General features: G+C 46.7%; 9 protein-coding genes across 11 annotated transcripts; 1 reads left to right on the top strand and 8 right to left on the bottom strand.

Moving 5' to 3' along the window:
• Positions 1–2,093: 2,093 nt before the first annotated feature.
• On the bottom strand, positions 2,094–5,825 carry LOC111072943 (vesicle-fusing ATPase 2). The gene is made up of 2 exons (XM_022365030.2): positions 5,633–5,825; positions 2,094–5,543 (listed from the first exon to the last, which is right to left on the bottom strand). The coding sequence occupies exons 1-2, from the start codon at positions 5,728–5,730 to the stop codon at positions 3,401–3,403; spliced, it is 2,241 nt and encodes a 746-aa protein (XP_022220722.2). The 5' UTR covers positions 5,731–5,825; the 3' UTR covers positions 2,094–3,400.
• Positions 5,826–5,964: 139 nt separating this feature from the next.
• LOC111072944 (tRNA:m(4)X modification enzyme TRM13 homolog) lies at positions 5,965–7,494 on the bottom strand. The gene has a single exon (XM_022365031.2). It carries the CDS (start codon positions 7,411–7,413, stop codon positions 6,115–6,117), a length of 1,299 nt encoding a protein of 432 aa, XP_022220723.2. The 5' UTR covers positions 7,414–7,494; the 3' UTR covers positions 5,965–6,114.
• A 287-nt stretch (positions 7,495–7,781) lies between these two features.
• On the top strand, positions 7,782–8,481 carry LOC111072948 (probable small nuclear ribonucleoprotein Sm D2). The gene is made up of 2 exons (XM_022365035.2): positions 7,782–7,913; positions 8,036–8,481. Coding segments are annotated over exons 1-2 (360 nt in total). The 5' UTR covers positions 7,782–7,911; the 3' UTR covers positions 8,394–8,481.
• LOC111072946 (protein D2) lies at positions 8,443–9,321 on the bottom strand. The gene is made up of 2 exons (XM_022365033.2): positions 9,096–9,321; positions 8,443–9,018 (listed from the first exon to the last, which is right to left on the bottom strand). The coding sequence occupies exons 1-2, from the start codon at positions 9,225–9,227 to the stop codon at positions 8,539–8,541; spliced, it is 612 nt and encodes a 203-aa protein (XP_022220725.2). The 5' UTR covers positions 9,228–9,321; the 3' UTR covers positions 8,443–8,538.
• A 76-nt stretch (positions 9,322–9,397) lies between these two features.
• On the bottom strand, positions 9,398–10,218 carry LOC111072947 (protein D2). Its single transcript, XM_022365034.2, has 2 exons — positions 10,040–10,218; positions 9,398–9,987 (listed from the first exon to the last, which is right to left on the bottom strand). Exons 1-2 carry the CDS (start codon positions 10,124–10,126, stop codon positions 9,505–9,507), a joined length of 570 nt encoding a protein of 189 aa, XP_022220726.2. The 5' UTR covers positions 10,127–10,218; the 3' UTR covers positions 9,398–9,504.
• Positions 10,219–10,425: 207 nt separating this feature from the next.
• On the bottom strand, positions 10,426–11,219 carry LOC111072945 (protein D1). Its single transcript, XM_022365032.2, has 2 exons — positions 11,065–11,219; positions 10,426–11,001 (listed from the first exon to the last, which is right to left on the bottom strand). Exons 1-2 carry the CDS (start codon positions 11,209–11,211, stop codon positions 10,486–10,488), a joined length of 663 nt encoding a protein of 220 aa, XP_022220724.2. The 5' UTR covers positions 11,212–11,219; the 3' UTR covers positions 10,426–10,485.
• A 1,429-nt stretch (positions 11,220–12,648) lies between these two features.
• On the bottom strand, positions 12,649–13,674 carry LOC111073009. Its single transcript, XM_022365121.2, has 2 exons — positions 13,275–13,674; positions 12,649–13,196 (listed from the first exon to the last, which is right to left on the bottom strand). The coding sequence occupies exons 1-2, from the start codon at positions 13,672–13,674 to the stop codon at positions 12,757–12,759; spliced, it is 840 nt and encodes a 279-aa protein (XP_022220813.1). The 3' UTR covers positions 12,649–12,756.
• A 3,920-nt stretch (positions 13,675–17,594) lies between these two features.
• On the bottom strand, positions 17,595–19,744 carry LOC111072986. 3 transcript variants are annotated; one of them, XM_022365089.2, is made up of 4 exons: positions 19,064–19,744; positions 18,736–18,997; positions 18,442–18,623; positions 17,595–17,997 (listed from the first exon to the last, which is right to left on the bottom strand). In XM_022365089.2, the coding sequence occupies exons 1-4, from the start codon at positions 19,271–19,273 to the stop codon at positions 17,854–17,856; spliced, it is 798 nt and encodes a 265-aa protein (XP_022220781.2). In that variant the 5' UTR covers positions 19,274–19,744; the 3' UTR covers positions 17,595–17,853. The 3 variants fall into 3 exon arrangements, with proteins under 3 accessions (XP_022220781.2, XP_022220780.2, XP_022220782.2); XM_022365088.2 differs by having other exon boundaries at positions 17,596–17,997; positions 18,709–18,997; XM_022365090.2 differs by lacking the exon at positions 17,595–17,997 and adding an exon at positions 18,320–18,396 and having other exon boundaries at positions 18,475–18,623; positions 18,709–18,997.
• A 2,313-nt stretch (positions 19,745–22,057) lies between these two features.
• LOC111072973 lies at positions 22,058–23,069 on the bottom strand. Its single transcript, XM_022365071.2, is given in 3 exon segments — positions 22,058–22,542; positions 22,621–22,687; positions 22,689–23,069. Coding segments are annotated over 3 exon segments (933 nt in total).
• Between the last annotated feature and the right edge of the window lie 294 nt (positions 23,070–23,363).

Genomic DNA, 23,363 nt, shown 5'->3' with positions numbered 1-23,363 from the left:
AGCACATGCACGCTTGAAAACATCAATGAAAATGCCATGAAAATGCTGTTGGAGCGCTGGAAAATCCATGAAATGTGCGAGTACGAGTACGAGTACAGCGAAAAACCTTCCGCGTTTGTGTAATGCAGGAAGATTTTTGCATGATGTTTGCTTTTGTCTTTAACTCACATTCACAGCGCCAGCAGGTAGCTGGTACGATACCTGCGGCATCAGTGGGCCGATGATTCCAGTGAAGTCTCAAAATTGGGGGGACCCATGCCAGGAGAGGCCCAAAGAATGGTCTGGAAAATGCTGACAAATTCAACAAATTTCTCCTGCACTGCACAGAAAAAAATAAGCTTAAAATTAGCTAAAAATCTACGTTATATTTAATTACTTTTAATATATTTTTTTACTTTTAATATATTTTCCATTGCATTTTTCAAATGGATTTTTTGTTACTGGATCATCGATTAATATAAATTTATTTCAGTGTATCAATGAAAATGCAAAAGGAAACAGATCCGGTGCTCCAAAGAGAGAAAGAGAGGGAGAGGGAGAGAGAATCCAACATGAAAGAAAGCAAGTGAGAGCAGCAAAAGTTAAACACATGACAGGTCCCGCGTCACAGTCAGAGTCAGCCTACCCATTCCCATCCTCTCCAGCTTCAGCTCCAGCTTTAGCTCCAGCACCCCAGATGCGCCTGCTCCTCCCCCTCGTTCGCCTCTCCCCCACCTTTCTCGAGACAGCGTGCGAAAGTGAAATCGAACCTTTGCTGCCGGCGTTTGCGCTTTTAACAACAGCAACAGCAGCAGCAGCAACAACAGCAACAGCAACAGCAGTCGTCTCGGGCCGGTTTCAAAGTTTACGAGGGGCGCGACTGAGCGGTGACTGGGGCGGCGGCTCGGGCGCGGGCTTTGGCCGGACAAGTGCGCCCTGGCCGAGAGCGGGTTCAATTAATAATAACAAAAATACAAATTTGTAAAAGTTTCGCGTTTATTTTTAAAGAGAGGGACGACAGTGGCCCAGCGCTGAATGAAAATCCGTTTTGGCTTTAATTTTGGGGGCTTCGTGGCTGCATTTTGGCCCGGTCACTGAACTTTGTCCGACTGGACTTTCGTCACGAAAATCTTTTGCATACGTGAGCGAATGACGTGCAGGGGCTTGACACCACCCCAGCCCACCCAATAATTACACACTGGCCCGCTAAGTGGTGGGTGGGTGGGTTTGATGAGTCGACGGTATAGGGTTGCTTGTACTCTCCTTGATGACGTGGAAATGGTTAAGGGACAGCTGCACAGCATTCATTTGTGGCTTATTGTGGGACAAGAGCGCTGCCCAGCTCAGCTAGAAGCCATTCCATTCAATTGGCACTGCAAATCAATTTTCAGATCTCAAGAAATATGCAACTTTAATTAGTTAATAAGCGGCACCTGACACCGTCGCGACACTAGATCTGGTTGTGGCTCTGGCTACCCCAGGATTCCTCAGACGCGCTGATAAAGTGGCGCTCTCCGCGCTGGACCGGACCGCTTCCCACCACAAATGGGCGTCAGGGCGCAATTAGCGCCATATATCAATTACTCTATGCTCTGCTCTGCACTGCTCCATATTACGTATACGACGCGCGCACCGCTAGAGTGTTTTCATTATAAATCATTTATTCAAATTATATATATGAGAGCAGTCAGCAATTGGCGACTCCGACTGGTTGTGGTCAGCAATTGATTGGGTCTCAGTACCATCAAGACTGGCCCTGTCTTGGCCAACTCTCAACTACTGGTGGCGGGTCAGTGCGGCGGCCGTCGGGCCTTGCGAACAGCTGATCGCTGTCTGGCCGTCCCCGTCCATGGATCGGGTTATGGATCTCGCTATGTCACGGCTCTGGCTGGTGATAATTTCTGACGCCTCTCAGCTGGACAGACGTCTGGCGGCGATCTCTGAGACTGAGTAGACATTATTCAAATGATTGGGATTTCTCAAAGAATTTCATTTAAATAATGCAAATTATTAATTATGAATTGAGATGTTCCCTTTAGGCTTCGTATACCTAAATGGTTCAAATAAAAGCAAGACTCATAGGAAATTTCCATTTATACATACATAATTTTATTAAATATATATTAAAAAGCGCGAGGCTTTATCATATTTCAATGAATACATAAAAGTGTTTTGCATTATTAAAAAAACATTTTAAAAAGACATCGATACCGGTTTATTCTTCGTAGTTGCGGGCTGCCACCATGATATTTTTCTACCCGTTTCATTACCGATTCGCTTTGAACCGATCTGGCAGCCCTAAAAACAAAAGTAGGCAAAAAAGAAGATCAATTTTCCGCAAATAGGAAGAAGACAAAAATATTTTCCGCAAAAAGGAAGAAGAAGAGCCTCTGACTTCAAGTCAATGCACGCACCTTCTTAAGCTAGTTTTGAAACCTAAATTGATCTAGTAGTAGCACACTTTGTGCTTATCATTTGTGCAAACTGTTATACAACAATACAATTATTTATCTACCCCGCGAATGGATATTCCCGCCGCGACGGGACTTAGCAGGAAGTACTGGGGATATGTCGCTCCGAGAGAGGACGGGTTCGGTTATTACTGGCTTACAGCTCTACATGGACATAGTAGTGGACACATTTTCAATAGTTTTATATTGTTATACAAATCTACTCGTTGATCTGTGGTTTTCAGTTCCAAATTTGTTTACCCCGATACTCAAAGAGTAATTCGGATATATATTATTAGTTTTGTTGTAAATGAGATTTGGCCCTGTTTCGATTTGAATACAATAAGTGTTCAATTCGGCAGATCATCTAAAGATAAATTCCAAAATTGTGGCTTCATAAAATGTACAAAATACAAAATGTTTTGTATAAAAGAGTTTCCAGTGTCTATTTATGCTAGTTGACTAGTTACGGGCAAATTCTAGAATTCAATATTGATCCTTCGTTACAAATGTCTTTTGTATTTTATGGTTCTGTTTCTGATTCGTTCGTTGGGTTTCAAAATATGACAGTGATCGAGGCTAGGATTATATATAGATATATATATGTTTGTATCTCAAATCATCAGTTACATTTGAGTTTTGTTTTGCGCTTAATCAAATGGTCTACTACAACTTTAATGAACAATAGATAATTAAATCGGATAAATCATATACAGCTAGGGGACGACTAATTACATAATTACATACAAGACTGAGGGGACAGGCAAGTCTTCCAGTCCACCATCCTGTCCATGGAATGTTCACCGAATCAAAGCAACATTTGTTGCTAGCCTGATTTCGTTTCGTTCATATTTCCGGGTCAAAAGCAACACACACACGCACATACAATATTTGAGCTGATGGAATGGGAGTGCTTAGAAAGCATCGTTGAGCTCCACGACGGACAATCGAAGTTCCGCAACGGGCGGTAGCTAGTGGGGCCGCGCCACCATGCTCAAGCCACCCTGCTCCTCCAACTTGGACAGGAACTTGACGACGCGATAGTTGGGCTCCGACTGACGGATCATGTCGATTATTGCGAGCAGCTTCTTGATGCCAATGCAGACCCGCTTACCGGCCATATTCCGGGTGATGCTCTGCAGCTCCTCGGGACTAAACAGATCCGAATCCTCGAGCACGGCCAGCACATCTTCGGGGCTGGACAGATTGGACACGTGCAGGACAGATGTGAAGGCCGGCAGCATTTCCATCTCCTCCAGAACCTCGCGTCGACTGGACGTGCACAGTATGAGCAGCTTGCGTCCCTTCGGCGGCTGCTTCTTGAGCAGCACCAGCAGGGCCTGCAGCGTGAGATTTGAGTAGCGGGGTCCAATGGATCCGTAGTCCAGCAGGCGTTCCACGTTGTCCACCACAATACAGCTTAAAGTCGACCGGTAGGCATCGTCGAAGATCTTGCGAATGTGCAGGCACTTGGCGGATTCGGTGAAGCCGACCATGTCCTCCGGCGAGCAGACCTTCACGAAGGGGAAGTCGCTCATCTTGGCAAGGTTGGCGGCCAGCGCCGATTTGCCAGAGTTTGGCGCACCCTCGATGAGCACGGACACCAGTCCGGAGCTCTCCGTGGCCTTGGCCTGCTGCACATAGAGCATGCCGTCCTCCAGCAGTTCCGAGACTGGCGAACCCCAGTTTATAATGCCGCGAGCCAGCATATTCTCCAACATCTCCTGGGCGGTGCCAAATGCCGGCTTGATGTCGTTTTCCAGGGCGTGCATAAAGTCCGAGCGGGTAACCTTCAGTTTCTCCATGGCTTCGGGATCGACGTGCACTTTGGAGTCCGCTTTGATGAGGCGATTCATAGCCGTCGATTGGGCTGCACGCACCAGACCCTCCAGTTCGGCACCACTGAAGTTCTTTGTCCTAGCAGCGATGTCGATGTTGTCCACATCGCTGGCAATCTTGTTGAAGTCACGCATCCTTTTCGTGTGGATATCGAGGATCTGGACGCGGCCCTGCTCGTTGGGCAGACTGATTTCCATTTGGACCTCCAGGCGGCCGGGACGGAGCAGTGCCTCATCTATCATATCCCTGCGATTGGTCATGCCGATGACGAGGATGTTGTTCAGCTGCTCCACACCGTCGATCTTGGCCAGCAGCTGGTTGACCACGGTGTCGTGGACACCGCTATTGCCCGCCACAGAGCCACGCGCCTTGCAGATGGCATCGATCTCGTCGAAGATGATGATGTGCAGCCCGCTGTTCGGTCCCAGGCGCTTCTCCTCCTCTTCGGCATCAGCAAACAGCCGCCGGATGTTCGCCTCCGATTCGCCCACATATTTGTCCAGGATCTGCGGCCCGTTCACGATCTTGGGCTCTCGAGCATTCAGCATTGTGCCAATCTGTCTGGCCATCAGCGTCTTTCCAGTGCCCGGAGGTCCATAGAGGAGGATGCCCTTTACGTGCTTGATGCCCAGCTGCTCCACCAGCTCGGGGGGAAAGACGCGCGAAGCAAAGGCTCGTCGAAAGATGGCATTGAACTCGTTGTCCAGGCCGCCGATGCCCATCTTGCCAAAGTCCCAGTCCGGATTGATGATCGACTGCCTCACAATCTTGCCCTTGGACCTGCCCTGCAGATTCAGCACCGAGTTCTCGGCCTTCTCGAACTGCACGACCGTGTTGCCCAGGATGCGGCCGAAACGGACATTGCGCGACTTGGGCTCCTTGCCGTCGCCCACGGTCCGGGGGTCCACCGCTTCCAGCGTCTTGACCGCCAGGCCGAGGAATTTCTTGTCCTTGAACTGGAAGACCAGTGACTGACCCACAGTCAGGGCCATTCCAGAGAACTGCATAATGAACTCCTTGGCCATTTCGTCCGAGTCGTAGGGCTCCTGGGTGGTGGTCTTCTTCTGCAGAAAGTCCGTCTCAAAGGAGACTTGGGTGATGATGTCCGAGCTGGCGTCGAAGCGGTACGGCCGCACATCGATCTCCTGGTTAATAGAAAGCGTCGCCCACTTGCGCTGCACCAGCGAGAAGCCCACATGATCACGCGGCAGCTCCGCAATCTTCTCCAGCGCAAAAATGTAGTGCTGTCCGGGTCCCGGCGAGATGTCCACATATCTGTCAATCGAAAAACAATGCAATTAGTCGATGTTGTGCCCAGAGACGCCCACGTAGCGCAGCGCTGGCAAAAGGTAAGGGAGACTGACTTTACTTCCTCGGTGAAATCGTTGATATTCACGATGGCCTTGTTGGTCAGCGACAGCTCGTCCGTGGGGCACTTGATGGCCTTCATTTTGTGTGCCATTTTGATCAGAATTTCAAATGTTTTGCTCCCAAATCAACGCGATAAATAATTTTGCCAACACTTTTCTGAGTCACCAACAGCTGTGCCCAGCAATATACCGAAATATACCGTTCCATTATCAAAATATACCGTAAATATACTGACGGACACGACAATATTCCTCGATTTTGATATTCGGTTTAATATTACTAGCTAGTTGGGCTAACTAGGCCTAAATAAATAATTTTATTCAATTTATCAATCAATTTTGTACAAGAAACCCACTTTTCGACTGCACTTAATTCATGTAAAATATACATAAACGTATTTTACATGTAGAAAGCCCATTTCCTGATAACAAATATTTGAATATTTTTGCTATATCCACACATATAATCGTTTAAATCAACTATCTTTATTATTGCACTTGGTTTTTTTGCGTCTGGCTAACAGCACGACATTTTCCAACGTAATTTCCCGCGGGACATAAAACTTCAGCGACGCCTCGAATCCGTTGGCACGTAGATGATCGAGACGGCCGTGATCCAAGACCCGCTTGCACTGGTAGCCTATCTGTTCGCGTTGCTCTCGGGTCAATCTTTGGGTGGGCGGCTCGCCAAGCTCCTCGTGCGCCTTCGCCATGGCCTTGCGACGCTCGCGGCTTAGGCCCGTGCCGCAGACGGCCCAACTGACCATTTTGGTGATGATGGCGAACTCCCGGGGTCCAATACCGGCCGCCTGCAGCCAGGTCTGGCCCACGTACGAGCGCCAGGAGCAGCGGTGATGGCAGCATAGGGCAATGAGGATGTAGTCCGTGGCAGCTGCTCCTTGGGCCAAAACACAGCGCAATGTGAGATCCGTGGCCGCTCCGCATAGATGCTTGGACAAGGCGACATTGCGTTTGGTCTGCTCCAACTCAGGCAGCGCAGACATCCTGAGGTCGGCTATGTCTGCTCGGATGCGCTGGACCAGCTCCTTGTTGGTCACCTTGTTGTCCTTCTTGTGGCGCAGCGACATGCGATCGATCAGCACCACCTGCGATTGGGACAGGCTCTGGGCTTCCAGCGCTGTGGCCAGGAAGAAGGCCAGCTGGCCCTTGCCGGCGCCAAACTCAATGAAGCTGGTGCTGTCCGTCAGCTGCTGGTCGTGCTCGAGGATGCCCAACAGAGCGGAGGCCTGCACCAGATGCTTGCGCGACTCCTGGCCGTACTCCTCGTGGCCGAGCGACTCCTCGAGCGTAGCATGCTGCATATGCAGATCCTCGATGCTGTTGCCAACGTGTTTCTCGTACAAGGCCCGTACTTTGTCTATTACGCTGTAGAACTCTGCATCCTCCAGCTCGTGCAGTTTCAACTTGCTGTTTGTTTCATCATCCTCTGGGTTTTCCAGCTCCTCGCCAGCGTTTATGTTCTTGACGATGTAGGGCAGCGTGCTGGCCTGTTCCCGCGCATTGCAGATCGTCAGGTGCTTGGCCAGCTTCCTCTTGAACACAGTGTGCTTTGGGTCGAGTGGGCAGGAAATCCGTTCAGCAGACGCATCCACAGGTTGGCTCTCTTCCGTGGCAGGCGAATGGGCGCCACAAAAGACGCTTCCCTTGTTGGCTGCCATCTTGCAGTGTCGTTTCTTGCGCGGCACCCAGTAGGTGCACGTGCTAACTGCGGCCTCATCGTCCTGTTGGGTCATCTTGGGTTTCTTGGCAGCCATGCAAAACAAATTTTTGAAATTAATTCCTAACTCGTGTGACCAGTGGGACCGCGGACTTTCCGACAAATATACCGTCTGTCCCTCAGAAATATACCCAAATATACAATATATAATTTTCTAAGTATACCGAAAATATACCGAAAAAAATAACGAACTTAACCCACTTAGCCCCGCTATATTTAAACAGTTGAACACCTTGAGTTAAACCGCGGTAAATAATACTGTTTGTGAATTATTAACTAAATATCTAAATAAACTTAGTTTTTTTGATTTGAATTTTCAGCATTTAATTAGTTCCGTTTCCATTTTAACCCCAATTTTTTTTGATTAAAATCGTAATCGATACTATCGATAGATCGCTGATATCGATGATATACCATCTCTAAGCAACGCAAAGTAAAAAAAAGCCGCGTTTGTTAAAAAATCCACAAAAACCGACCAAAAACAATTGGAAAAGTATTCATTGTTGCATTTACCAACGTCTGAAGCTACTGCAATATGTAAGTAACGTCAAGAAACTATGAAAACCCAATCCCTGAGACCCATGCCGAACAGCGACATGTGCGCCGGCTTATTGGTCGCAGGCTGTTGTAGCGTCAAATAATTTAGATTTATTTTGCAGGGCTCTTGTTAAACCCAAATCGGAGCTGACGCCCGAGGAACTGGCCCGCCAGGAGGAGGAGGAGTTCAACACAGGACCCCTGTCCGTGCTCACACAGTCCGTGAAGAACAACACGCAGGTGCTCATCAATTGCCGCAACAACAAGAAGCTGCTGGGCCGCGTGAAGGCCTTCGACCGCCATTGCAACATGGTGCTGGAGAACGTCAAGGAGATGTGGACAGAGCTGCCGCGCACGGGCAAGGGCAAGAAGAAGGTGAAGCCCGTCAACAAGGATCGCTTCATCTCGAAAATGTTTCTGCGCGGCGACTCTGTGATCCTAGTGCTGCGCAATCCCCTGGCCACAGCAGCCGGCAAATAGACTGCACTGCCACCGAAGCAACCCACAACACGAATAGAATACTTTCCACTAAAGTCAAACAAATAAAACCAAAAGCGATTTTCTATAATTAACCCAGTAATGTGCTGTCAAAGGTGTGCGCAATATATGTGTGTGCGTGTGTGTCCTACTCCTCGGACAGCTGCTTGTGGAGCTCGGGGACGTAGTCGTCGTACTGCGCCTGGTAGAAGTTACCGGCCACGGGATTGCCCAGCTGATGCTTCTCCGCAAACTTGGCGACCTTGAAGCTGGGTCTGTCCCGACGCGACTTGTTGCTTACGTGCGGCTCCTCAAAGTCCAGCTTGCCCGGCTGCTTGTACAGCAGGAAGACATAGCGATGGAGGCCCGTTCCCTTGGGCGGCCCGGAGCCAATGTAGGCAGTCAACACCTCGCCGCTGGCCACATCGTTGCCGGGAATATTGACCACTACCCAGTGCTTGAACTCACGGAACTTTGGATCGGCGCGACTGGGCGCATCTGGATCTGTGAGGATGAGCGCATAGTAGTCTCCGGGTGCTGCAGACCACTCGACCAAGGGCTGATCCTTCACTTGTGTGGGCGTTAGCTCTACGCCGTTCTTCGCAACGAGTCCCTCCTTGTATGTGACCTTTGAACGGAAAGTTTTGAATAGTTTTGGTGTTCGCTTTAGTTTCGGTGACGTTTGCTTTGTTGCTGCTGCCCCACCTTCAGAAACTGGTTTGGTGCCTGGGCAATGACATCGGGCACCACCTTATGCGACGCGAAGACCTCCTCCACGGTGGCAGAAGACTGCACAGCCGCCACAATGCTGGCCAGCAGTATCGGAATCAGCATCATCTCAGGACAGAACTGGAAAACGGAAAACAGACTTGTGTGGAAAGGCGACCAGATCCCGAACAAGGTCTGACAGCAACTGAAACTAGTTTGGCCCGGTGGCACACTGTTAAAGCGAGTCTGGCTGCCAGAGAGCTTTTATGGGAGGAAAGCGTCCCGTCCCCTGATCAAGAAGCTCTTTGTTTATAGCTCGTCGCGCTTCAATGCGAATTATAATGGTTTAATAATTAGTTAGATAAATGTACCTACAATTTGTGACTATGTATATATATTTTTAATGTTACTTCTTGCCAGCGAGCTGCTTGTACAGCTTGGGCACATAGCTATCGTACTTGGCCTGGAAGAAGTTGCCGGCCACGGGATTGCCAAGACCGTACTTTCCCACGAATTTGGTGGTGCTGAACTTGGCCCGATTGTCGCCGCTGGTCTTGGGTATGCGTTTCTCCTTGCAGGACAGCTTCTGCTTCTGCTTGAACAGCAGAAACACATAGCGATGCAGACCCGTGCCCTCGGGCGGCCCGGCGCCCACATATTCGGTGAGCACGTCAGCTTTGGCGATCTGATTGCCGGGTATGTTCACCACGAGCCAATGATGCCACTCACGGAACTTGGGCTCCTTGCGACTGGGCGCATCCGGATCGGTCAGCAGTAGCGTGTACAGCGCCTCCGGCTCTGCGTTCCATTCCACACTCGGATGAGCCTTTACCTGAGTGGGCGTCAGTTCGGCTCCCTTGTCGACGACCAGATCGCCTCCATAGGTGACCTACAAGCAGTTACAGCAGGTCACAAAGCTCATACGCATATTGGGGTCCTACCTTGAGTAGTTCATTGGGCGCCACAGGAAGTATATCTGGAACAATTTCATGCTTTGCAAAGCATTCGGCAGCCTCGGAGCTCGACATTTTCGAAAGGTTTTCTAATAAAAAGGCTAGGCTAGGCTAGGAATGCTATGATCTTAATATTTTTCAGTGTTTTGAATTTTGGAATGTATTATTCGAAGAATGCTCTGATATATAGAGCGAAAGAGATTCGTAAGCGGATTACAAAATGGAAGAGCGGACTTTTAAGTTTGACCTCTTGTTGGTACATGGGAGTGAGAGGGAGGAGAGGGTTAAAGATATGTATCTGCTCCGATCTATTTTTACGGATGTTGCACAGTATTTACTAAATAATTAATACATAATTTAAAAATTTCCCTTATGGGTTTGTTATTGCAATATTGCATATCGCTGAACAACCTTAGTTACCTTCAGCCTTACATTTAACTTGTCGATTCCATTAGAGTGATTTTTTGGTGTAATCCCCGCGAAATGGAGTTGTACAAGGCTGGAACATCGGTGCTCCAGCGAGAAGTGAAGACATTTCCAGCCACCGGATGACCGAGCTTGTAGCGTCCCGCAAATTCCATGCTCGAGAAGTTGCCGCGTCCCGATAGAATGTGCTTGGGCAGCTTTCGGAAAATAAATTTACAGTAGTCCTGTTGCTTGTAGAGCAGAAAGACATAGCGGTGCATGCCACTCCCTGAGGACGGTGTGGCTCCCACATAGCCGACACGAACATCCCCCATGATGAGCTGGTTGCCAGGAATGTTGAGCACCATCCAGTGCAGAAATTCCCGGTGCGTGGGCTGTTCGGCGCTGGACGCATCAGGGTCGACCATCAGCAGCGTGTAATAGTTAGTCATGGGTGCACGCCAGGCCACATAAGGCTCATCGCGCACTTGCATTGGCTGCAGCTCCACGCCGCGATCGGCTTGAAGAAATCCCAGATACGTGACCTATGAGAGGAGCGAGAAGAAATTCAGAATCAAAGCTGTGACCCCGATTGTGCTTTTATTCACATTGAGAAACTCCTGCGGTCCAGTTTCTATTATATCTGGTATGACTTCCAGATGCCTCAGAAACTTGCCAGCATCGGTTTCCGAAAAAAAATGAGAACCGCACAGGGGCCAGCTCAGGCAGAGCACCATCCAGTGGTGGACCAGCATTCTGTCGTAGCTTTCCAACTAACTAGAATTTTTCAATGGCTGCGGCTTAAATACACAGAAGGCTCACAGCCAAACGCATTCATTTGGAATGGTCCAGGCCCTTAGTTTTTGGATAAAACAGCTGCCGATTCGATTCGATTCAGACTAACTCATTTGTCATCAATTAGCAGCCCAGCGCCTTTAATTAGTTTCCAAGTAGAAGTGCTTGGCGTGCCTCAGAGCAATTTGTTGAGTGACCGCCGGACTTGCGTGCTGTCGACTTCTAAAATCACTAAACCCACAATCAGTTAGAACCTCATTAGTAGTGTACATATAAAGTTGACGGCAGACCAATTGTGGCAATTACCGACGACTTTTCAACATGCAAATCTGATATACACTTTCCAATTCAGAGCATTATCGATTGAGTGTGTTCGTGTTTGTGTGACACGTTTGGGACACGTTTGATACTTTTTATTTTCAATTAAGAAATTGAAAATTAAAAATATATTTTCGTTTTGAGCTACGGTTTCTCGTATACGCAGAAGAAAAGCTTAAAAATTATAACCATTTTGTTCCTTGGGTGTTTCTTATTTCTGGGAAGTTCAAGTTTCTGGACCGACTCACAATTGTAGGTATAAATTGGACGTTTCTAATTTCTGGACAATTTAAATTTTTAAGAGCTCTAATTTGTCAGATTCTACTATAATTAAATGACAAATTTTTGCATTCTGAGAGCCTATAGTTCTTAACCAGTATATCAACTAAAATTTAATGAGAAAACAAGGACAACTGGGTTAAAAAAAACAAGAATATTTTCTGATTTAAATAATAAAAATCAGAAATTAATTATTGTTTCATAATTCGTATTATAACGAGGAGGAACGTGTGAGTCGCTTCTGGGGACGCGACTCTACTTATACCCGTACTCAGTCAGTATATACATTTTTGAGATATAGCCGACAAACAAGACGGACAGACAGAGTTGGCTCTATCGACTCAGCTATTCATGCTGATGAAGAATATATATATCCATGCCTTTTAGGGTATCTATAGTGAAGTTTTATATACCAATGGGCGGATTTCCTATTGGCATATACGTCATATAATATGCACCCTAATCAAGTAAACACGAAAACGCCTACTGTAATCAACCAAATCGATTAAATAGTCCATTTAGATAAATGTTTTCAATTTTTGCATTTTAATAAATTAAATAAATAATATTTCAATTCAGTAGTAGTTGATTTTTGGTCGATTGGTGACGATAGAGAACTAATGGAAGGGGAAGGTGCAAAGTGAATAGAAAAGAAAAGAAAGGGGTGGGCAGCGGCTATGTGGGTGGGGTGGCGGGGGTGTGTGGGTGGACAGCTAAAGAATGGCTAAAAACTCTCGCGTGCTTTAACTTAAACAACTAAAATTATGGCCTAGACATGTTCCGTTCCATTTGGTCTGTTTTTGACTCGCGGAGCCACCTCCGTTTGCTTGGATGGCATCCACGGTATTCCTTGGTATGTATGTATGTACATATAAAGCGGCAGGGGGGCGGAGCGCTTGGCGCCTGATCTAAGAGGAGGAGCTGTAGCTGGCCGAAGAGCCGGCGGGGGAGGAGCTCGACGATGAGCCGGACGAGTAGGACGAGGAGCTGCTGGGATGGTAGGAGCTATAGGCCAGATTCTGCGAGTCCCAACGGGCATAGGGGCCGCTGTTCATGGGCTCCCAGCTGCTGGGATCGTACGAGGAGGCCGTGGTGCTGGGCACACCGTATTCCGTGGCCGGGGCTGGCATGGGCACCATGTTCATCTTCATGCCACCCAACTTCTGGATGAGATTGTAGATGAGGAAGCCGAGCACCAGCTTGATGGCGATCTTGGACAGGATCAGAGCCTTGGTGGCCTTCAGGCCGATCAGAGCCAGCAGAATGGGCATGACCACCTTGAGCTTCAGCTTCATCAGCAGCAGCAGGGGCAGGAACAGCTTGTCCTTGTTCTTCTTCTCGGCGCGACCTAAAAGACACAAGACAGAAGAGACACACCTGGGTCATTGTGGGGTCTAGGTGGGTCAAGGCTGTACAGTCAACGCACCCTCCTCTTTGGGCAGCTCCAGGTCGAAGCCGCGATCGGCACGATAGGTCATCACGGAGCCAGCGAAGAAGGTCTCTGGCAGCTGGAGACGCATCTCGTTGGTGTGCAGAATGCGGCCAATGCGATCCACAATGACCTTGTCGATGACATCGTCATCGAAGGCACGGCCACTGACCTCCTCCTCCACGTGGGCCATTGTGTCCAGATAGGTCAGCACCTTCTCCTTGAGGCAATGCATGGCATTGGCATGGAAGCACTTATCCACAATGGTCGAGATCAGCTCGTCGGAGCTGTGGATGCGCGGTGTGACCGCATTGTTCTCGATGGCAGCCCCAGACACTGCACCGGACACCAGCAGCACACAACCGACCGCGAGCAAGGACGTGAAACGGATAGCCATTCTATTAAATCGGGCACACTTTAAAGATAAATATATAATATATAATAGACACTACCAGAGCGCGTAGTGTTCACGGCGATGTCGATGCGGCGACAATGTTGGACAGTTGTTCGAGCGACAACGGTTTTATACTGCCGCTCCCCACAGTCAGGGCTCGCACCGCACCACAAGAGAGCGCCAGACAGTGGCAGTGGCAGTGACAGAGACAGAGACCTGCTGCAAGTATTTTTGGAGCGCACACTTTTTGGTTTTTGGACAGCAGCAGCGGCAACGAAATCGAGTGACGAGACTGATGGAACGCCAACGGGGCCGAAGCCGAACCCTAGCCAAGTCCACGGAAAGCAAATGTCCAAAAAGTTTTTCACCAAATATTACTATCTGGGTTGTCCACGGGCCTGCCTGCCTTGCCTGCCTTGACCATAGAGCTCAGCTCAGCTCACCCTCCCACCCTCGCCACTCGGCACTTACGCATGTCTTCAGCGCTTTCTCGCTTTCCATATCGACCAGACACCCACCCCCGCCTCGAGCCAGCCTTTTGGTTTTTGGCCAAAGTTGCATTACTGACGCTCCGCTTCGATGAAAATAACTTTTGTTTCCTATTAGTATGCAGGCCCTCAACTCTTACGCGACCGGCCGCAAGAAAGCCAAATCGAAGGGCTTGGGCACGTACATATTTCAACGTATTGTGTCAAATTTCGATACAAGAAATCAGTACGGAACTCCTCCACTACGCTCAGGTATTGAACTGCCCTGCCTCCTCCTAGTAGGATTGCTTTGATTGGATTTGACTTCGTTTGTTTTTGGTTTTTGGTTTTTTTGTTTGTTTGTTTGGCGTGTATGCGGAACTGTTTGCTGAATTCAGCAGCGGATTCAATTATCATATGTACCTATTTATGTTATTTTTTTTGTTATTAGATTACGAAATAGATTTCCATTTTTATTTGTGACACATTTGCAGCAGACACGTTTTCTTGGTTAATTTAGGTCAAATATCTGAGAACCGGGGCAAGCCTTCATCCTCTTCTCTTGCATATCCATTATTCCTAACTGGAGCAAAGATTTTGCATGCATTTTCAGTGGCAATTAGTTCTCATTATCATATCTTCATGCATCAATTGATGGCTTGGATAATTGCTTTTCATTTACGGAGTCCTTGTGCATTTGGATGCGCTTAATCAATCGTCTAGGAGGGGTCCTTCAATGGATCAATATCAGTAGTAAATTGCTAGCTGACATTTCCAGGCGGACAACATACAAATGGCAAAGTAAAACATCATCGACTTTTCGATTGAGCATTCCGTTCCACAATCAGGAGGGAGAGATGGAAAATAAATTGTAATTTTATTTTACTTATTTACTTATAAGCCGAGTGACTTTCCTATATGATACTTTGCATGAGACAAAAATATGGTTGTAGGCCTGAAAGAGGCCTTCTCGCATCCTCATACTTCGAGTTTTCAATATGCCCACATAATATTTTTTCACTCGCCATTTGAAGCTCCGATATCGAAGACAATCAATGGATTGTAAAGAGAATTGAATTAAATTCTATTGAATTATGAATTCGTGTCGATACAATGTCTTTATCAGATGATATATCAAGCCATACTTGAAGTTGTCTGCCATTTTAAATGTTTATTAAACTTTGACATTTTTTTGAACATTTATACTTTAGTTATTTAGTGCCGAAAAAACTAAGCTAATTATCATTATTATTGTAACAAGAGGTATTTTATTTGTTATTTACTTATTATTATTGTTTGTTTTATTTTACTTTATTTATTTTAGTAAATCAACACTAAGCAATGCTTGTGGTGTGGCAATGTATTGGCGATTTTAGAAATCTAGAAATATTGACTCTAATTCTCAAATTAGTTACCATAAAGGTATCAACGAATACTAATACATTTAAAACTTTAGTTGGAATTACTTCACGAATATTGGCTACTACATATTTCCGTGCTATTAAAAGACAACGAAGTTGGCAAAACTTTGGTAAACTTCTCAGAGTTGCACAATCAAATCTAATCTTTTTAGCTGGCTGCCAAAATCATTGCAATCCTCATGGCTGTTATCTAATTGTCATTTTAAATAATGCAACAGGTGTCGTGTCTAATTTTTATGTGTATCACTACCGTTATCCCCGCGATAAAAGAAATTGATGGGCAGCACAGCTCCATGTTTGTTTCACTCGCTCGCCACACTTTTGATTGGTTCGTGCCAAACCAAAGAGCCGACAACTTTATGTCGCTCAATAAATTTCCATATGTCCGTGTCTTGGCCAGGCTGGGCTGCATATGATGATGCGTGAATGCGTGTGGTGTGTGTTGCCCAAAACAGCGTCCTCATGCATGCCAAATGATTATGAAAGTGGCGCCAGCTGTCCAGCTGTCCACTACCGCAAACGGTAGAGGCAGTGGTATCCCCCGAATAACCCGCACTGTGCAGTCGCCTGATAAATTGGCTTAAAATCTGTGAAAATTGCAAACAGCGAGGGGGCCATTGGCCGAAAATTCCTCGATTCTGGCAATTTTCACACTTTATTGGCTTCTAGATGGTGGCCAGGATGGGGCTGGCAAACATGGAAAATGGATGGTTGACCATTCGCCAGCATTTCTTTTTAAATTAAACTCGAGCTCTATCTCTCTCTCTCCGAAATGTATGTAGATTATCCTACCCACGAGGTGTTCGGGTATATCGACCTTTTGATCAGAGAGCAGAGCAGCTCAAAGATTAAGTCGAATAAGTAGCTGGGGAAAATTGAAACGATTTTACGGTGAAACAAGAGTTTTTCTCGCACACTCAGAGAAAAATGGCATACTAAAAAGAAATACACCCATACTCCAATAAAACATTGGCTTTTCAAATAAACACGTGGTGAAATAAAATAGATTTCACTTCGATTTAAATATATAATCGAATTAAAAAGTCGTTTTAATACAGCCCATATTTAATATAATTATAAAAGAATTTATAATAAATATATATGTTAGCGTGCAAGAAATATTTTTAATCTAAATATACAAATATTTAATTTAAATATGAAATATATTTATATTTTTCTGTTTTTCCTTTGATTAATTTTATGGAATAATTATCCCGTTGATCTAAAATTTCCAATAAATGCCTCAAAATACAAATAAAGAATGTGTATCCTGGGTATGTCCTAGTCGTGGTCTCCGGTCGCAAATTTCTGACATACTTTTGACCGAATTCCTAAAAGACCTTTATGGTGCAGTTGAGCGCAATCGGAGCTGGCAGGCGTTTATTTTGAGATATTTCCTTTTCTATTTGTGCGACCAATAAAAGATTTATGGCTGTGGGCAAACATGCTCCGGTGACCGAGGCATTCAATGTTGTTTGGAAATGTTCCTGATCTGTGGGTTCTCCGGTGGGCAAGAATATTGAAAGACTTTCACTCTCCGGTGGCGGTGGCGTTGCCGGTTGTCAACTTTCGCGCAAGTGAAAAGCAAAGAAATTTAAATTTTTACATTATATGCAGGGGATGGATCAATTTAATCGATTGCCAAAGCCGGGCCCCAAGCCTCAGGCTTGAGTGGAATGTTTAATTAGATTTTCGGCTGAGGGCTTGCTGGCTGGTTGTTGGTTGTAGATTAAATTTGGCTAATTAGGACGCAATTGCTGTGCCCGCCGCCGCATTGGCCTATAAATATTGTATGCCAAGTGAAATTGGTCTAGAGCCGGCGACGGAGACGAAGACTCCCTCCCACCGGAGGCATACCGACGGGGCGGATACACGTTAATTAGGCCTTCCTTGCCCTCCGGTGTTCGTTCAGTTCGAAGTCTGTCGATGGCCCAAGGCATTGCCTTAAAGATTAAGGCTAATGGCTGACCTCCGACCGCCGTGTTTTCAGTAAGCGAAATCAAAGTTTATCATGTTCAAGGCATTTTTATTCTGCTACTTTATTTTGGTTTTGTGCCTGCTCTGTTTTCTCATTCTCTTGTGTTTTCAATAAATAGTTAATAAATATTATACGTAAAGTCTAAAGAAAAGGTACAGCAACGCAGGAGGATAACAGGAGGAAACCAGTCCAACGGACTCTGGCAGCAGCAAAAGCCACAAAAAACTTTTAACAATTAACAAATCATTTTGCGCTCTTGCGCTGCCAACTTTTTTATGGCCCTTAATGCTCCGCTACGCTCACTGGTTTTTGCGGCTTAGGCATAGCCCTTGTAGGCCATCTTCTGGGCAGCCAACTGCTGTGGCTGCTCCACAACGGGAACGGAGACGGCGCCAAACGTGCGGCCATCCCAGGGGCCGTGGGCGGTGATGTGGGAGGTGTGGTGATGATCATGGGCAATCTGTGGGGGGCAAAAAGAGGAACTTTTAAACATGGATTCCCTCGAGAATGGGCCAAAAAACAAACAATCTATTAAATGCACATTTTGGTTCGGGAAGTGGTGTGGTTGAGTGTCAGTTTCGTTTCTTTTCGTTTCGTTTCGGTGTGGTTTGGTTTGGGGAGCGGGAGCGGGTTGTGGGCGAGGATGCTGGCTCGACTTACCTGCGTGTGCCCTCTCTAGACTCTAGACAGTGTCGGGTAGGGGATTCTTATACATACATGCATATTGTACGAGTACTTATGGACACCTAATCCTAATTGCAATAATCGCCGCCACAACTCACTCACGCAACTCACGCCACCACGAGGCAACAAAATACGCTCTCTAACGCTCTCTCTAATTACCACAGCCAGCGAATGCCTAGAAGACAATTAGAGGTGCGTTTTAGTATGGAGGCTGGCTTACCTTTTTGCACAATTGGAAAATGGCCAAACCAACCGAGACTAGGAAAGAGAAGAAGCCCAGGGCCAGGGCATTGAATGCCTTGATCTTCAGGATGCCAATGGCCAAGGGAATGACGGTGATGGCCTTCAGAAGGATAATAACCAGAATGGGCATAGCCAGCTTGCGGAGACGGTGCTTCTTGCCTGCAAAACGGAGATCGTATAGCAGGTTAATAAACATGGCCCACAGTCAGTTAAATTGCCAAAGAGCATGCAGAAATCAACCCACCCTTCTTGAAGATGTTGCCCTTCTTACCCCTGGCTTCACCATCGACAGCACTGCCATCTTCCTCATCGCCGTTCAGCTGCAGGTTCAAGCTCAGCTCGTCGTTGGCCAGATTGCGTGCCGAGACGGTGATCTTGGCATCGGCCATGGGCAAGTTCATGCTGACATCGTGTCCCTGTATGTAGTTCTCGAGGGCATCCATGAAGCCATCAACACTGCTGCTGGCACGGGCACGGGCATCGTTGGTTGGGCTCACCTTTTGGCCATTGGAGCGCACTTCCAGGTTGGACAGCTAAACGGATCGGGCGATTAAATAACTGCAACTGGATGGATCCCATTTAAATAGTTCATTTCTTACCGTGTAGCTGTCTTTGCTCATCACGTTGTCCACAAAGCGCATGGCACGCTCTTTGATGCAGGCCATCGAATCTTGCCCACTGGCGCATTTGCTCTGCTCCTCGGCAATCAGCCGCTGCAGCGGCAGCTGCTGCGTGGAGGCGCCTGCCGCCGCCTGACCGACACCCATCAGGGCTGCCACACCGACAATCGCAAGGAGCAGTTTGGCCATTTTTTAAACTGTTTTGTTTTTTTGTTTTCGCTCTGTGGCCGCTGTTGCCTCAATGCTGGCACAATTGCGTTTAATAATCGTTTTTCTATTGTTCACGATTTTTATACTCCCAATGTTTTAGCCTCAGCGGCGTCTGTCCGCGTCTGTTTCTGTCCCCCTCTTTCCCGTGTGTCGCAGCAAGTGTCGACGTAGCGGTGTCTTCGTGGTTGTCGCCCCAGCGAATGGCGGTGCAAAAGAAATGGTCCGAAAAAGACATGAATGAAGCAAGTGACTGAAAGAGCCGAGCCGAGCCGCTCTGCCATTGCACTGCTGTTGCGGCTGTGTGCGTGCCTTTGGATACCGTACCACGTGTCGTATGCTTAATGTGGCTTTATTTCAAACGCGTGCCGGCCCAGCCGCATTGGATTAAGCCGGTTGGCCGGGGGGAAAATGACTTCATTTTATTCAACAGTTTGCTCTGAGGCAAGGTTTAGGAAGCCACTAACTAACTAGCCACTAAACCATTAACTGATTAAATCTCGATGCTCCTGCAGTCACTGGGAGTTCTTGCTCTTGGCAATTAGATAAGAGCTTCGATAAACGAAGTAATCTCCTATTAAGGTTTCACCCGAATACAAATAAATTTCAAAAAGTTTAAGCTGTATGAAAATTCGAATGGAAACAGGCAAAGCGAAGGGAAAAAAGTAATATTTTCTTTCCTAACTTTCATAATTATAAATGGTGAAGTGACTTTTGAATCACTTGAAACTATAGGAGGAAAAAGTTTTATTGGCAATTAGCATTCTTTTAACAAGTTTCAATTGGCTGTTATAGCCATAAAAAAAGACAAAAATTTTAATATTTGTATGCTTGTATACCAATAGCTGTGCACCGAGAGTGAAAATGGTAAAAAGGAATAATATTTAATTTAAATATATTTCGAATTGAAATTAAATATTATTTATGTTTAAATTAAATATTTTTCATACTTGTTTAACAATTTATATTTATTTTAAAGTTTTATATATTTAGATTAGTTCTTTTGGGTGTGTTTTTTGTTGCTATGCCATTTTTCTCTGAGTGTTAACGGATATCATTTTGCCAGGCGTGCCTGTTGCTCATAAGCCGTTCAATGCTCACTAGAAACTAGTAATTAAAAACATCCCAACGCATAATTTTATCCAGTGGGCACACGTTAAATTGCGACAGCTAATTACGGCAATCAAATCATAATTAAAAACTTGGCCAAAAAATATGCAAAACAAGGGACAAGGGCTGCTGCTGCCGATTTACATGCCAATGAAATAGAAAGTACTTTTCCCCCAACGAAAGCGAAAGTGACACAAGTGCTCATCCCATCCCATGCCATTCCCTCTTGCTCTTGCCACTTGCGACACCCTTCAGTTAAGTCATGCCAGGAATTTCGAAACGTTTTGTTTTGCCGTGCAACTTGTGAATTATGAATCCCGTATATTGATTACGCGCGGTTCGCCATGAAAATAGATTTGATAGCGAGCGAGTGGGTACGATGTTTTTTTTGTTTTTGTTTCTCGTGTTACCTTTCGTCTTCTCTTTTTTTTTTGTTGATTATTTATTTCGGTAAAAAGTTTCACCGACTTCAATTGGTGGACAATTTGCCATTCCGGTCGCATTCTTGTACAAACTACGGGACGTCCCATGGTCCGGTGTGGTTGGTGCCAATGAAATTGGAAAACTTTTTCATATTCGAAATTGTTGCGTAGAAACGGCCATGCGATGGCGGCCAAGTGCATGCCCGTTAAATATAAATGAAGTGTCGGTCAATGCAATGCTGTTGCTGTTGCTATTGCTTTTGTATTGTTTCCATTACTTGTCTTTTGTTGCTGGCGCCATCGCCATTTTGCATTGTTGCACGCTGTGCTGTCGTCGATGTGGCTGGGACTGTGGCGATGGCTACTTTCCAGCACCTGCGTCCGGTGAAGCGTGTGGCTATCCGTGTGTGGGTGGGCCAACGATTTTCTCTGCCACGTGCAAGAGGAATATATGCAATAAATACACATATTATTTGTAAAATTCGAAAACTTTTTACCCTCTGTGTGAAGCGTGCGTGTTGAACGCGAGCCCCTAAAAGTAGGCTAATAATGAAAAAAACCCTACCATCCTGGGAAACCTTCTTCAAAGCGTTTCTGTAGGGTCTTATCAGATCAAATGCACTTTATGTGCCCCTCGACCATCGACACCACAGGGGCACAGGGTATTCTGAAGTGAAGAAGAGGATATTCCACTTCATAGAAAATGGATTCGTTGCATTGAAGGGCACTTTGGCGCTGTGTGATGTTTTTGCCAGCTCACAAAAGCATTTGAATTTTACATGAAAACATGAAGGAAGGAAGTTTTTACACTTTACTTGGAAAAGGAAAAGCTTTTGTTGCTCCTCCAATCATGTGCTGGAATTTAAAATGCTTTCTCCATTACGGTCAGACTTTTACCCCTTTTAGGGACGGGCACTAGAAAGTTTTCGGGGTAATTATACCCGGAAAAAACGTAGAGACTTTTTCCCTTGAAATGTCTTCAATTAGGCACATCATTTTTGCATGTTTTTTATTGAAGAAGTATTTACACAAAAGGCTTAAAGAGCTAATTGCTTCTCAGTGCCTTAAAAACGTCCAGGCCTTTCTTCTTTTTTTTTTGTTTCTTTTTGGTTTTGTACAATTTTCAATAAATAAATAAATAAAACCATACGCCGAGCTCCATGCGTTTCGACTACTTAAATTAGAGCAAATAAATAAGGTTGCATTTTGGCCAAATTTAGAATTGGAATTCGAGTTATTTCTGACCCGCGTATGCGAGGTCCTGGGCATCCTGTGGCTCCTGGGAGGAGCGGGCCCAAGCGTGCGGGTCCCATGCTGGCGATGGATGCTCCAAATGATCGATATGCTCCAGTGGCAGGTCCCCATGATGATCGATATGGTGCTCCAGATGATGGTCAATGTGATGCGGCACAATGTGCTCGATGTGATGGGGCACCACATGCTCAATGTGATGTGGCACCACATGCTCAATGTGATGCGGCACCACATGCTCAACATGGTGGTGGTTTGGATAGTGCACCACCTCGTAGTTGACGATCTTGGGCTTGGCAATCTTGAATATGACCAGAGCACCGGACAGAACCAAGGAGAGCAGACCCAATGTCATCGCCTTCCACGTCTTCAGTGCAATCAGGCCAAGCGCCAAGGGCACCAGAACAGTTGTCTTCAGCTTCAGACCCAGCAGGAAAGGCAGTATGGCCTTGCGGATCATACCACGACCTAAGCACACAGAAACACAGATAAGTTAAGTTTTAGCTTTGCCTACCCACTGAGGGTTTATCAGGAGTCAGGACTCACCCTCGTTGGCGGCTGCCAGAGGAACTACTCCGCCCTGGGTGAGGGCGTTCTGCAGCAGGAAGTCCGGGCACCAGCGAACGGGCCTCGGAGCTGCGGAAGTACTCAGGTGCCTGGATTCTCAAGGCGTGACTGCCCAGATAGCCATCGATATCATCGAACATTTGCTCCTCGGCATTGAGGGAGCGCGATGAGGTCGATTCCGATTTTTCCATGGTGCGGACAATCGACAGACGATCGGTCAGCCGCACTTCCGGCTGCTGCAAAGCCGTATTGAACCAACGCAGCGCTTTGGGACGCACACACGACACGCTCAGATCCTTGAGGCAGCCGTGATACATGTCCAGGGCCAGCTGGCTGGCAGACTGAGGTGTCTGCGTCTCATGGGTGGGCGCTCCCTGGGCGGCGGCCAGCGCCGTCACAGCGACGATTAGGAAGGCGTAGCTGTTCATCCTTTTCGCTTTCACCTGAAGTAATCCCCGTAAATCCGAACTCTCAGCTCTTAGTAGAAGTCTGCACGCGGTGGCGACTCAATGGGTTATGCAAATGTCGCCTGGGCACCGCTTGGTTTTTATACGTCGGGTAGTTTGTTAATTGAAATGCGTATGCAGAGAGTACGCGCGGCTCCTCTTTGGGCTCGAGTTTTAGCGACCATTTTGCTTTGTTGTCAAAGCCCATGGAAAGCGCAAGTTGTCCGTCCCCCCCACAAGAGCAGAGTTTCACCTGTGGGCGCAGCTCGCGAATGG

The sequence above is a fragment of the Drosophila obscura genome, unplaced genomic scaffold, assembly GCF_018151105.1.
Source record: "Drosophila obscura isolate BZ-5 IFL unplaced genomic scaffold, ASM1815110v1 contig_192, whole genome shotgun sequence".
In the NCBI taxonomy this organism is placed as follows: domain Eukaryota; kingdom Metazoa; phylum Arthropoda; class Insecta; order Diptera; family Drosophilidae; genus Drosophila; species Drosophila obscura.
Note: the sequence above shows the minus strand (reverse complement) of the source record. Positions and strands in the feature narration are given on the sequence as shown.